The sequence below is a fragment of the Nansenia antarctica genome, assembly GCF_963989245.1.
Source record: "Nansenia antarctica genome assembly, chromosome: 8".
Classification (NCBI taxonomy): Eukaryota; Metazoa; Chordata; class Actinopteri; order Argentiniformes; family Microstomatidae; genus Nansenia; species Nansenia antarctica.
This window is the reverse complement of record NC_137678.1, coordinates 5,916,511-5,928,925: the sequence shown is the minus strand read 5'-3', so window position 1 is coordinate 5,928,925 and position 12,415 is coordinate 5,916,511. Positions and strand designations below refer to the sequence as shown.

At 48.2% G+C, this 12,415-nt stretch overlaps 1 protein-coding gene across 1 annotated transcript in view; it reads left to right on the top strand.

Moving 5' to 3' along the window:
- LOC308163776 (rho-associated protein kinase 2-like) overlaps positions 1-12,415 on the top strand; it is a gene marked incomplete at both ends in the record, with an annotated part of 124,949 nt that overhangs the window by 15,516 nt on the left and 97,018 nt on the right. The window contains 7 exons of the mRNA XM_080537964.1: positions 1,504-1,607; positions 1,958-2,144; positions 2,892-2,985; positions 3,993-4,087; positions 4,894-5,085; positions 5,707-5,875; positions 10,033-10,103. Of these exons, the coding sequence (XP_080394090.1) occupies positions 1,504-1,607; positions 1,958-2,144; positions 2,892-2,985; positions 3,993-4,087; positions 4,894-5,085; positions 5,707-5,875; positions 10,033-10,103 (912 nt within the window). The remainder of the gene's footprint in view (positions 1-1,503; positions 1,608-1,957; positions 2,145-2,891; positions 2,986-3,992; positions 4,088-4,893; positions 5,086-5,706; positions 5,876-10,032; positions 10,104-12,415) is intronic.

Genomic DNA, 12,415 nt, shown 5'->3' with positions numbered 1-12,415 from the left:
GTTGTGGTGTTGTAGACACTGTATAAGACGCAGGTGATAGTTGTCCTGATTGTGGTGTTGCAGACGCTGTATAAGACGCAGGTGATTGTTGTCCTGGTTGTGGTGTTGTAGACACTGTATAAGACGCAGGTGATAGTTGTCCTGGTTGTGGTGTTGCAGACGCTGTATAAGACGCAGGTGATAGTTGTCCTGGTTGTGGTGTTGTAGACACTGTATACGACGCAGGTGATAGTTGTCCTGGTTGTGGTGTTGCAGACGCTGTATAAGACGCAGGTGATAGTTGTCCTGGTTGTGGTGTTGTAGACACTGTATACGACGCAGGTGATAGTTGTCCTGGTTGTGGTGTTGCAGACGCTGTATAAGACGCAGGTGATAGTTGTCCTGGTCGTGGTGTTGCAGACACTGTATAAGACGCAGGTGATAGTTGTCCTGGTTGTGGTGTTGTAGACACTGTATAAGACGCAGGTGATAGTTGTCCTGGTTGTGGTGTTGTAGACACTGTATAAGACGCAGGTGATAGTTGTCCTGGTTGTGGTGTTGCAGACGCTGTATAAGACGCAGGTGATAGTTGTCCTGGTTGTGGTGTTGCAGACGCTGTATAAGACGCAGGTGATAGTTGTCCTGGTTGTGGTGTTGTAGACACTGTATACGACGCAGGTGATAGTTGTCCTGGTTGTGGTGTTGCAGACACTGTATAAGACGCAGGTGATAGTTGTCCTGGTTGTGGTGTTGTAGACACTGTATAAGACGCAGGTGATAGTTGTCCTGGTTGTGGTGTTGCAGACACTGTATAAGACGCAGGTGATAGTTGTCCTGGTTGTGGTGTTGCAGACACTGTATAAGACGCAGGTGATAGTTGTCCTGGTCGTGGTGTTGCAGACGCTGTATAAGACGCAGGTGATAGTTGTCCTGGTTGTGGTGTTGCAGACACTGTATAAGACGCAGGTGATAGTTGTCCTGGTTGTGGTGTTGCAGACGCTGTATAAGACGCAGGTGATAGTTGTCCTGGTCGTGGTGTTGCAGACGCTGTATAAGACGCAGGTGATAGTTGTCCTGGTTGTGGTGTTGTAGACACTGTATAAGACGCAGGTGATAGTTGTCCTGGTTGTGGTGTTGCAGACGCTGTATAAGACGCAGGTGATAGTTGTCCTGGTTGTGGTGTTGCAGACGCTGTATAAGACGCAGGTGATAGTTGTCCTGGTTGTGGTGTTGCAGACGCTGTATAAGACGCAGGTGATAGTTGTCCTGGTTGTGGTGTTGCAGACACTGTATAAGACGCAGGTGATAGTTGTCCTGGTTGTGGTGTTGCAGACACTGTATAAGACGCAGGTGATAGTTGTCCTGGTTGTGGTGTTGCAGACACTGTATAAGACGCAGGTGATAGTTGTCCTGGTTGTGGTGTTTCAGACGCTGTATAAGACGCAGGTGATAGTTGTCCTGGTTGTGGTGTTGCAGACGCTGTATAAGACGCAGGTGATAGTTTTCCTGGTTGTGGTGTTGCAGACGCTGTATAAGACGCAGGTGCGCGAGCTGAAGGAGGAGTGTGAGGAGAAGAACAAGCTGTACAAGGACATGCAGCAGTCACTCCAGGAGCTGCAGGAGGAGAGGTGGGTCTGGGGTTGAGTTGTTGTTTGTTTTCTCTTTCTTTACGTCAGCTCGATGTAGCATGCGTACTGCAATGGACATAATGGAATAGTCCCCAAACTGCAAAACTAAAGATATGTATGTTATAGTACATGTGGGAATACGGTACATGTGGGAAAACTAGCGTTAGGGTTATGTGCTAGGGTGCTAGGGTTAGGGTTAAGGTTAGACATGCCAGCATATACCAAGTCACCCTAGCACCTAACCCTAACCCTAGTTTTCCCACATGTACCGTAACATGTATATAGCTTAATCCCCCCCAATCCCCCCAACTGATCTGATTGGCCCATGTTGACCCACTTGACCCCCACAGGGACTCCCTGGCGGCCCAGCTGGAGATCACGCTGACCAAGGCGGACTCGGAGCAGCTGGCCCGGTCCATCGCGGAGGAGCAGTACTCTGACCTGGAGAAGGAGAAGATCATGAAGGAGCTGGAGCTGAAGGAGATGATGGCCCGACACAGGCAGAAGCTGGGCGACAAGGACGTCACCATCGGCTCGGTGAGTGGACAGGCGCTAGGGATGGGGGTGAGTGGACAGGGGCTAGGGATAGGGGTGAGTGGACAGGGGCTAGGGATAGGGGTGAGTGGACAGGGGATAGGGATAGGGGTGAGTGGACAGGTGATAGGGGTGAGTGGACAGGGGATAGGGATAGGGGTGAGTGGACAGGGGATAGGGATAGGGGTGAGTGGACAGGGGCTAGGGATAGGGGTGAGTGGACAGGGGCTAGGGGTGAGTGGACAGGGGATAGGGATAGGGGTGAGTGGACAGGGGATAGGGGTGAGTGGACAGGGGATAGGGGTGAGTGGACAGGGGATAGGGATAGGGGTGAGTGGACAGGGGATAGGGATAGGGGTGAGTGGACAGGGGATAGGGGTGAGTGGACAGGGGCTCGGGATAGGGGTGAGTGGACAGGGGCTAGGGGTGAGTGGACAGGGGATAGGGATAGGGGTGAGTGGACAGGGGATAGGGGTGAGTGGACAGGGGATATGGATAGGGGTGAGTGGACAGGGGCTATGGATAGGGGTGAGTGGACAGGGGATAGGGGTGAGTGGACAGGGGCTCGGGATAGGGGTGAGTGGACAGGGGCTGAGCTGCGTTCACACAGAGTTAGTTTAGATTTGGAGATCTAGAAGGCAAAACCTGATGAACAGAATGGAAAACGACATTTTCACATTTTGTATGTTTCAATGATATAAGGCCCTTTATGAGTGTAAAGAGTATTTGGTGGATTATGTTCCTATGTAGTTGGAGGAATCCAACAGAACTCTGACTGGTGACGTAGCCAACCTCGCCAACGAGAAGGAGGAGCTGAACAACAGACTGAAGGACACGCATGAAGGTAAACTGTTCCTTATTTCAATTTATTTCCTTTTTTGGTTTTAATCGCCCCGGATTTGGATAGCAAGAGAACATCTCCATAACTATGAACTGCAACGATGTGATTGCTCTCACATAGGGCTTTCACACCGGCAAAGAACCGTGCCGGTTCGCGTTCACGAACCAAGTCTGGAACCGGCCTGCGCGTTCAGACCGAAGCTCAATTGGTTCGGAACCTGAAAAGTTGGTTCGCAGCGGGCACCAAAAAATAGTGGTTCTCAAGCGCGAACCAAAACGTAGAACAGTCACGTCGTCAGTGGGTGTGTCCTATTCTAGGCTGCAGAGACCAGCAAGGAGGAAGTAGACAAAATGTAATCTAATCTAAATCTAATCATTAGTGATCAAAAACAATATCAAAAGTGTCATTATTCTCTCTATCTTCCTCACATGCTCAGCAAACACACACACGCACACGCGCGCGGACATGCGCGAACGCGAATTTCGTAAGCCATTTCTATTCCAGTAATGGAGCAGCTGATTAGTAAAAGAACGCATATAGAAAGTGTCTTTTGTTTTGTTTCACAGAAAATTGTGTTTATTTCAGATACTGTAGTAGTGGAAGATATTATCCTCTTTTCCAGTGAAGTAGCTGCCATCTAGTTGTGAATTGTTTTGTTTATCCCGCCCCTTCATCACCCAGCGTTGATGACGCGGATGGTTCAGGTTACACTGGTATGAACGCGGGCTCGTTCGCCAGACAGCACCAAGGTTCAGAGGTTTCCGAACGCGAACGCGAACCGGCACGGTTCTTTGCCGGTGTGAAAGCCCTAACAGTTAACTACAGTTCAATTAGTGACGCATTTCTTTCCAAAGTACTATTGTCATGTGTACTGGGATACAGGGGTACGGACTGGTTTTACTAGATGGACAATTGTGGTATTGAAAAGAAAGGCTTGACTTTACAACTGTACATGAGCAGGGCTGTTTACAACTGTACATGAGCAGGGCTGTCTGGTCTGTTGTGTTCAGAGCTGCAGACATCGAAGGACGACGAGCAGCAGATGAGCCAGATGAAGATCACGTTTGAGAAGCAGCTGCAGTCAGAGAGAACGCTGAAGACCCAGGTACGTCTGCTGGGTGTTTTAGACCCAGGTACGTCTGCTGGGTGTTTTAGACCCAGGTACGTCTGCTGGGTGTTTTAGACCCAGGTACGTCTCTGCTGGGAGGGTTAGACCCAGGTACGTCTCTGCTGGGAGGGTTAGACCCAGGGGTAGTGGTGGTCTAGTGCAGTGTTTCTCAACCCTCTCCTCGGGGCGCCCCAGCCGCTCCACATATTTGATCTGTTCCACCACCAGCACACTTGATTCAACTAATCAAGTACAAACCATAATTGCTTTGTACTTGATTAGTTGAATCAGTTGAGCTGGTGGTGGAACAGATCAAATATGTGGTGCAGCTGGGGCGCCCCAAGGAGAGGGTTGAGAAACACTGGTCTAGTGGATAGTGAGTTGGACTTGTGATCGGAAGGTTGTGAGTTCAAATCCCGCCTGAAACCACACCACTACTAGTGTGCCCTTGAGTAAGGCACTTAGCCCTCAGTTACTCCAGGGGGAATGTCCCTGTAATTCGTAATTGTAAGTCGCTTTGGATAAAAGCGTCTGCTAAATGGCAAAATTATAAATTAGACCCAGGTACGTCTGCTGGGTGTTTTAGACCCAGGTACGTCTGCTGGGAGGGTTAGACCCAGGTACGTCTGCTGGGAGGGAAGGATAGTTTAGACATGTTTCCCTGATTTAACCTGACTGTGTTGTAATATTAGTTAACTTATTAGTCAAATGTTTTTTCTACATTACACTCAGTACTCTTAATTATAGGGTCATTACAAGTGTGTGTGTGTGTGTGTGTGTGTGTGTACGAACGTGTGTTTTAGGCTGTGAACAAGCTGGCAGAGATCATGAACAGGAAAGAGATGCGTGGCGGAGGCAGTCGTCGTGGTAACGACACGGATGTGCGACGGAAGGAGAAAGAGAACAGGAAGTTGCAGCTGGAGCTGCGGTCGGAGAAGGAGAAGCTTAACAGCACCATCATCAAGTACCAGAGGGAGATCAACGACATGCAGGCGGTCAGCACCACCACCTTACACCAACCCTAACCCTAACTCTAACCCTAACCACCACCTTACACTAACCCTAACCACCACCTTACACTCAGGGCTAAATTACACCCAAAACCTCAACCTAACCCTAACCACCACATTACACTAAGGGCTAAACTACAACTGTCAGAACCACAACCACCACCTCACACTAACTGTCACAACCACAACCTTACACTAAGGGCTAAACCACAACTGTCACAACCACAACCACCACCTCACACTAACTGTCACAACCACAACCTTACACTAAGGGCTAAACCACAACTGTCACAACCACAACCACCACCTCACACTAACTGTCACAACCACAACCTTACACTAACAGTAACACAACCACGACCACACACTAACCGTCAACCACAACCACTTCAATAGCAGCATCGTCAAGTTCCGAGGGAGGTCGACGGTATGCAATATGGTCATCAACACAACCAACGACACCTGACCCTAACCGTTTCAACAACAGCGGCCGTCGACGTGCCAGCGATCAATAACATGCCGACAAACAACGTCAACAGGGGCCGCAGACGGAAAAACTATGGATGACTAAAAGAATGTCCTTTTCGTCCGTCTTTCTGTCTGCAGCAAATTGCAGACGAGAGTCAGCTGCGCATCGAGCTGCAGATGGCCCTGGACAGCAAGGACAGCGACATCGAACAGCTGCGCGGCCTCCTCAACTCCGTCAGCGTCCACTCCTTAGAGGCGGCGAGCATCAGCAGCGGGCCTGACCTCGACATGGACGACGCCTACGCAGGTAATGTCTGTGGCCGTGGTAGCCTAGAGGTTAGAGAGGTAGCCTAGAGGTTAGAGAGGTAGTCTAGAGGTTAGAGAGGTAGTCTAGAGGTTAGAGAGGTAGTCTAGAGGTTAGAGAGGCAGGTAGCCTAGAGGTTAGAGAGGTAGCCTAGAGGTTAGAGAGGTAGCCTAGAGGTTAGAGAGGTAGTCTAGGGGTTAGAGAGGCAGGTAGTCTAGAGGTTAGAGAGGCAGGTAGTCTAGAGGTTAGAGAGGCAGGTAGTCTAGAGGTTAGAGAGGTAGCCTAGAGGTTAGAGAGGTAGCCTAGAGGTTAGAGAGGTAGCCTAGAGGTTAGAGAGGCAGGTAGCCTAGAGGTTAGAGAGGCAGGTAGCCTAGAGGTTAGAGAGGCAGGTAGTCTAGAGGTTAGAGAGGCAGGTGGTCTAGAGGTTAGAGAGGCAGGTAGTCTAGAGGTTAGAGAGGCAGGTAGCCTAGAGGTTAGAGAGGCAGGTGGTCTAGAGGTTAGAGAGGCAGGTAGTCTAGAGGTTAGAGAGGCAGGTAGCCTAGAGGTTAGAGAGGCAGGTAGCCTAGAGGTTAGAGAGGCAGGTCGTCTAGAGGTTAGTGAGGCAGGTGGTCTAGAGGTTAGAGAGGCAGGTAGTCTAGAGGTTAGAGAGGCAGGTAGTCTAGAGGTTAGAGAGGCAAGTAGTCTAGAGGTTAGAGAGGCAGGTAGTCTAGAGGTTAGAGAGGCAGGTGGTCTAGAGGTTAGAGAGGCAGGTAGCCTAGAGGTTAGAGAGGCAGGTAGTCTAGAGGTTAGAGAGGCAGGTAGTCTAGAGGTTAGAGAGGCAAGTAGTCTAGAGGTTAGAGAGGTAGCCTAGAGGTTAGAGAGGCAGGTAGCCTAGAGGTTAGAGAGGTAGCCTAGAGGTTAGAGAGGCAGGTAGCCTAGAGGTTAGAGAGGTAGCCTAGAGGTTAGAGAGGCAGGTAGCCTAGAGGTTAGAGAGGCAAGTAGTCTAGAGGTTAGAGAGGCAGGTAGTCTAGAGGTTAGAGAGGCAGGTAGTCTAGAGGTTAGAGAGGTAGCCTAGAGGTTAGAGAGGGAGGTAGCCTAGAGGTTAGAGAGGTAGCCTAGAGGTTAGAGAGGCAGGTAGTCTAGAGGTTAGAGAGGCAGGTAGCCTAGAGGTTAGAGAGGCAGGTAGTCTAGAGGTTAGAGAGGTAGGTAGCCTAGAGGTTAGAGAGGCAGGTAGTCTAGAGGTTAGAGAGGCAGGTAGCCTAGAGGTTAGAGAGGCAGGTAGTCTAGAGGTTAGAGAGGCAGGTAGCCTAGAGGTTAGAGAGGCAGGTAGTCTAGAGGTTAGAGAGGCAGGTAGCCTAGAGGTTAGAAAGGCAGGTAGTCTAGAGGTTAGAGAGGCAGGTAGCCTAGAGGTTAGAGAGGGAGGTAGCCTAGAGGTTAGAGAGGTAGCCTAGAGGTTAGAGAGGCAGGTAGTCTAGAGGTTAGAGAGGCAGGTAGCCTAGAGGTTAGAGAGGCAGGTAGTCTAGAGGTTAGAGAGGCAGGTAGCCTAGAGGTTAGAGAGGCAGGTAGTCTAGAGGTTAGAGAGGCAGGTAGCCTAGAGGTTAGAGAGGCAGGTAGCCTAGAGGTTAGAGAGGCAGGTAGTCTAGAGGTTAGAGAGGCAGGTGGTCTAGAGGTTAGAGAGGCAGGTAGTCTAGAGGTTAGAGAGGCAGGTAGCCTAGAGGTTAGAGAGGCAGGTAGCCTAGAGGTTAGAGAGGCAGGTCGTCTAGAGGTTAGAGAGGCAGGTGGTCTAGAGGTTAGAGAGGCAGGTAGTCTAGAGGTTAGAGAGGCAGGTAGTCTAGAGGTTAGAGAGGCAAGTAGTCTAGAGGTTAGAGAGGCAGGTAGTCTAGAGGTTAGAGAGGCAGGTGGTCTAGAGGTTAGAGAGGCAGGTAGCCTAGAGGTTAGAGAGGCAGGTAGTCTAGAGGTTAGAGAGGCAGGTAGTCTAGAGGTTAGAGAGGCAAGTAGTCTAGAGGTTAGAGAGGTAGCCTAGAGGTTAGAGAGGCAGGTAGCCTAGAGGTTAGAGAGGTAGCCTAGAGGTTAGAGAGGCAGGTAGTCTAGAGGTTAGAGAGGTAGCCTAGAGGTTAGAGAGGGAGGTAGCCTAGAGGTTAGAGAGGTAGCCTAGAGGTTAGAGAGGCAGGTAGCCTAGAGGTTAGAGAGGCAAGTAGTCTAGAGGTTAGAGAGGCAGGTAGTCTAGAGGTTAGAGAGGCAGGTAGTCTAGAGGTTAGAGAGGTAGCCTAGAGGTTAGAGAGGGAGGTAGCCTAGAGGTTAGAGAGGTAGCCTAGAGGTTAGAGAGGCAGGTAGTCTAGAGGTTAGAGAGGCAGGTAGCCTAGAGGTTAGAGAGGCAGGTAGTCTAGAGGTTAGAGAGGTAGGTAGCCTAGAGGTTAGAGAGGCAGGTAGTCTAGAGGTTAGAGAGGCAGGTAGCCTAGAGGTTAGAGAGGCAGGTAGTCTAGAGGTTAGAGAGGCAGGTAGCCTAGAGGTTAGAGAGGCAGGTAGTCTAGAGGTTAGAGAGGCAGGTAGCCTAGAGGTTAGAGAGGCAGGTAGTCTAGAGGTTAGAGAGGCAGGTAGCCTAGAGGTTAGAGAGGGAGGTAGCCTAGAGGTTAGAGAGGTAGCCTAGAGGTTAGAGAGGCAGGTAGTCTAGAGGTTAGAGAGGCAGGTAGCCTAGAGGTTAGAGAGGCAGGTAGTCTAGAGGTTAGAGAGGCAGGTAGCCTAGAGGTTAGAGAGGCAGGTAGTCTAGAGGTTAGAGAGGCAGGTAGCCTAGAGGTTAGAGAGGCAGGTAGTCTAGAGGTTAGAGAGGCAAGTAGTCTAGAGGTTAGAGGTTAGAGAGGCAGGTAGTCTAGAGGTTAGAGAGGCAAGTAGTCTAGAGGTTAGAGAGGCAGGTAGCCTAGAGGTTAGAGAGGCAGGTAGCCTAGAGGTTAGAGAGGTAGTCTAGAGGTTAGAGAGGCAGGTAGTCTAGAGGTTAGAGAGCTAGTCTAGAGGTTAGAGAGGCAGGTAGTCTAGAGGTTAGAGAGCTAGTCTAGAGGTTACAGAGGCAGGTAGTCTAGAGGTTAGAGAGGCAGGTAGTCTAGAGGTTAGAGAGACAGGTAGTCTAGAGGTTAGAGAGGCAGGTAGTCTAGAGGTTAGAGAGGCAGGTAGTCTAGAGGTTAGAGAGCTAGTCTAGAGGTTAGAGAGGCAGGTAGTCTAGAGGTTAGAGAGGCAGGTAGTCTAGAGGTTAGAGAGGCAGGTAGTCTAGAGGTTAGAGAGACAGGTAGTCTAGAGGTTAGAGAGGCAGGTAGTCTAGAGGTTAGAGAGGCAGGTAGTCTAGAGGTTAGAGAGGCAGGTAGCCTAGAGGTTAGAGAGGCAGGTAGTCTAGAGGTTAGAGAGGCAGGTAGTCTAGAGGTTAGAGAGGCAGGTAGTCTAGAGGTTAGAGAGGCAGGTAGTCTAGAGGTTAGAGAGGCAGGTAGTCTAGAGGTTAGAGAGGCAGGTAGTCTAGAGGTTAGAGAGGCAGGTAGCCTAGAGGTTAGAGAGGCAGGTAGCCTAGAGGTTAAAGAGGCAGGGAGTCTAGAGGTTAGAGAGGCAGGTAGTCTAGAGGTTAGAGAGGCAGGTAGTCTAGAGGTTAGAGAGGCAGGTGGTCTAGAGGTTAGAGAGGCAGGTAGCCTAGAGGTTAAAGAGGCAGGGAGTCTAGAGGTTAAAGAGGCAGGGAGTCTAGAGGTTAGAGAGGCAGGGAGTCTAGAGGTTAGAGAGGCAGGTAGTCTAGAGGTTAGAGAGGCAGGTAGCCTAGAGGTTAGAGAGGCAGGTAGTCTAGAGGTTAGAGAGGCAGGTAGTCCCCTATCTGAACATGGCTCTTCCACAGCATTTACGGCTAATCTGTGCGTTTGTCACATCAGTAACAGGAGAACATGGGATTTCCACAGGAATTTAAAGATTGTCAAACCGTTACATAAAAATAACAGATATTTGAGGGCTATTTTCATTAGTGGTGTTGCTAACTCTGGATCATGCTGTCTAACTGTGGCTCATTTGGACAATTGCTATGGTTCATTCATTGATCTTTTCTTTCACCTCTCCCCAGCTCAAAGACAAGACAACCCCCCCCCCCCCATTCAGGTACTGCCCTGCATATTGTCCAATGTTACCCTGCTGTTTAAATGTGTTGCTCTTTTTCCTCCTAGAAACCAGGCTGGAGGGATGGCTGTCACTGCCTGTCAGGAACAACACCAAGAAGTTTGGATGGGAGAGAAAGGTACATAGAACATGTTTGACACAGTTCCATATTCACTAACACTTTGTTTTAGGAGTTCACATTTAACACACAAAATACTTGTAACTGACCGTTAGTTAACGTGCTGAGCCAAACCCCCCGGAGATCTGTGAGAAGATGTTCCTTCTGGAGAGGGTTCCCCCCTCACAACAACAGGTGGTGGTTTAGAAAGATCGCATCACAATGACACCCAGGGTACTGGGTGTCCCATGTACACTTGGAAGGAACCCACTAAATTAGGCCATGTCGACTTTTATTGTGATTAATTAGTATAATACCGTATTTAAGTCGAGTATAAGTCGAGTATAAGTCGCATCAGTCAAAAAATGCGACATTAAGAGGAAAAAAACATATAAGTCGCACTGGACTATAAGTCGCATTTATTTAGAAATATATTTCACAAAATCCAAGACCAAGAACAGACATTTAATCTGGAAAGGCAAGTTTATTAAACTACACAATAGCACAGAGAACAACAGGCTGAATAGAAGTCCGGTATGTTAACATAACAAGCCACATTAACAGTTATTCAGCTACACAATAGCATAAAGAACATACCTGGGAGGCTGAATATGCTAAATGAACATAACAAGCCAGCGAGTCCAACAAGCAAGTTACCAGTAAGCAAGTTCACCAAGCTACCGTTTGCTTAGCTTCAACAAGCTAATGTTTCATTTCTTCAGTGGTATAGGAGCAGCATATAGTTGTCACAAGCCCAGAGCGCCCTCTGTCGGCTGTAGACGGTAATGTTTACTCCTTGGTTCATGTCAGTCAGTATGAAATTATATACAGTATATTGATATATAAGCAGGGGTGCACATAACTGGTGCGCCAGTGCGCATGCGTCGCCAAAATGCATGCTGCGCGGCAGATCAGCCGCATGAGGGCGCTTTTGCGCACAAAAACAAAAAAGAAAAAAGTTGATCACAAAAAAAACATCCTCTACCATGGTTGAAATTGAGGACAGTGATAATTTACAGCAGTCAAGAGAGCAGTGATGATGACGATTAAGCTTGTAGTATAAATAAATGCTTAGGCTGTAACTTTTTGTTGAAAAGTTGATTTCAGTGTTTACAGAACAGAGCAGTGCTTAAAGAGATCAGTTGATTTCATTGTGTTTAAAGGAGTCTGACAGACTTTCATGCTTAAAGAGCAGTCATTTGATTTTGCATTTGTTTCTTTTGTTTTGCACACAATCATTTGTTCGTTCATCTTTATTTATGAATAAATGTCGTTTTGCTAATATAAGTTATCCATGTATCCCTTTTTCATCCATCCTGTGGGACGGGTCGTGACTCGCGAGCTCGGGGAGCACCAAGCAGCATCCCTAGGTGCTCCTCTGAGCACTGGCCTCAAAAAGTTATGTGCACCCCTGTATATAAGTCGCAGGACCAGCCAAACTATGGAAAAAAGCGCGACTTATAGTCCGGAAAATACGGTATATATATTATTATAACTGATTAATTATTTTATCCATTTCATTTTCTGGAAAAAATGGCTTTAATGAAAATGCTGATTTAAACATCAGCCGTGTTTACCTGAAACCTATAAAGCTGTTTCAGGTCCGCTGCCACAGGCCTGGCGGGAGTTTCACATTTGCGGAAGCTATTTATTTTTTTCACTGTAGTCTGGGTGTCCTCCCCCACAAAAGAGTTAACATTTTAAAGCCCCTACACACATTCCATACAATTCTACACATGATGATAAATGGATGGGATGGAACGATGCATCGCCAGACAGTTTAATATCGCTACAAATTTGAGACGTTTCAAATCGGTGAAATTAAAAAAACAATCGCAATACTCTTTTAACCCTTAAAAATCTGTTAAAAGCACACATTCTCATTACCGTAATTCCTAAACTATATGTGCTATGGAAGAAATTCCGCCTTCTACCCATATAGGGTTTATTACTCAGAGTACGAAGCTCGAGGAGAGCTGCGGCGATTTGAAGAGAGAAGCGGCATTACGAGTGAGCATGTTCTAGTGGTGTTTTACAAGTGGTGCTTTTATACTTTTGGGTGTTTGTGTACATATGTGAAATGTCATGTGTAAAATGTCACAAAGATCATCTAGGGTTACCAAACCACCCAAAAGGCAAAACCCAGAGAGCCAGTATGGGGCGAGCACAGTGCGCTCTGCAGAAGGAGCGCTCCCTGGCCTGTGTCTGCAGCTAGTGAGAAACGTTATACCCTACCTCAGGAATAAAAAGGGATTCTTTAAGAAAATACAGTATTTTGTAGTTTTTGTCTGAGAAATACATTTATTAAAATCTTTTTCAGTCATAATTTGTCT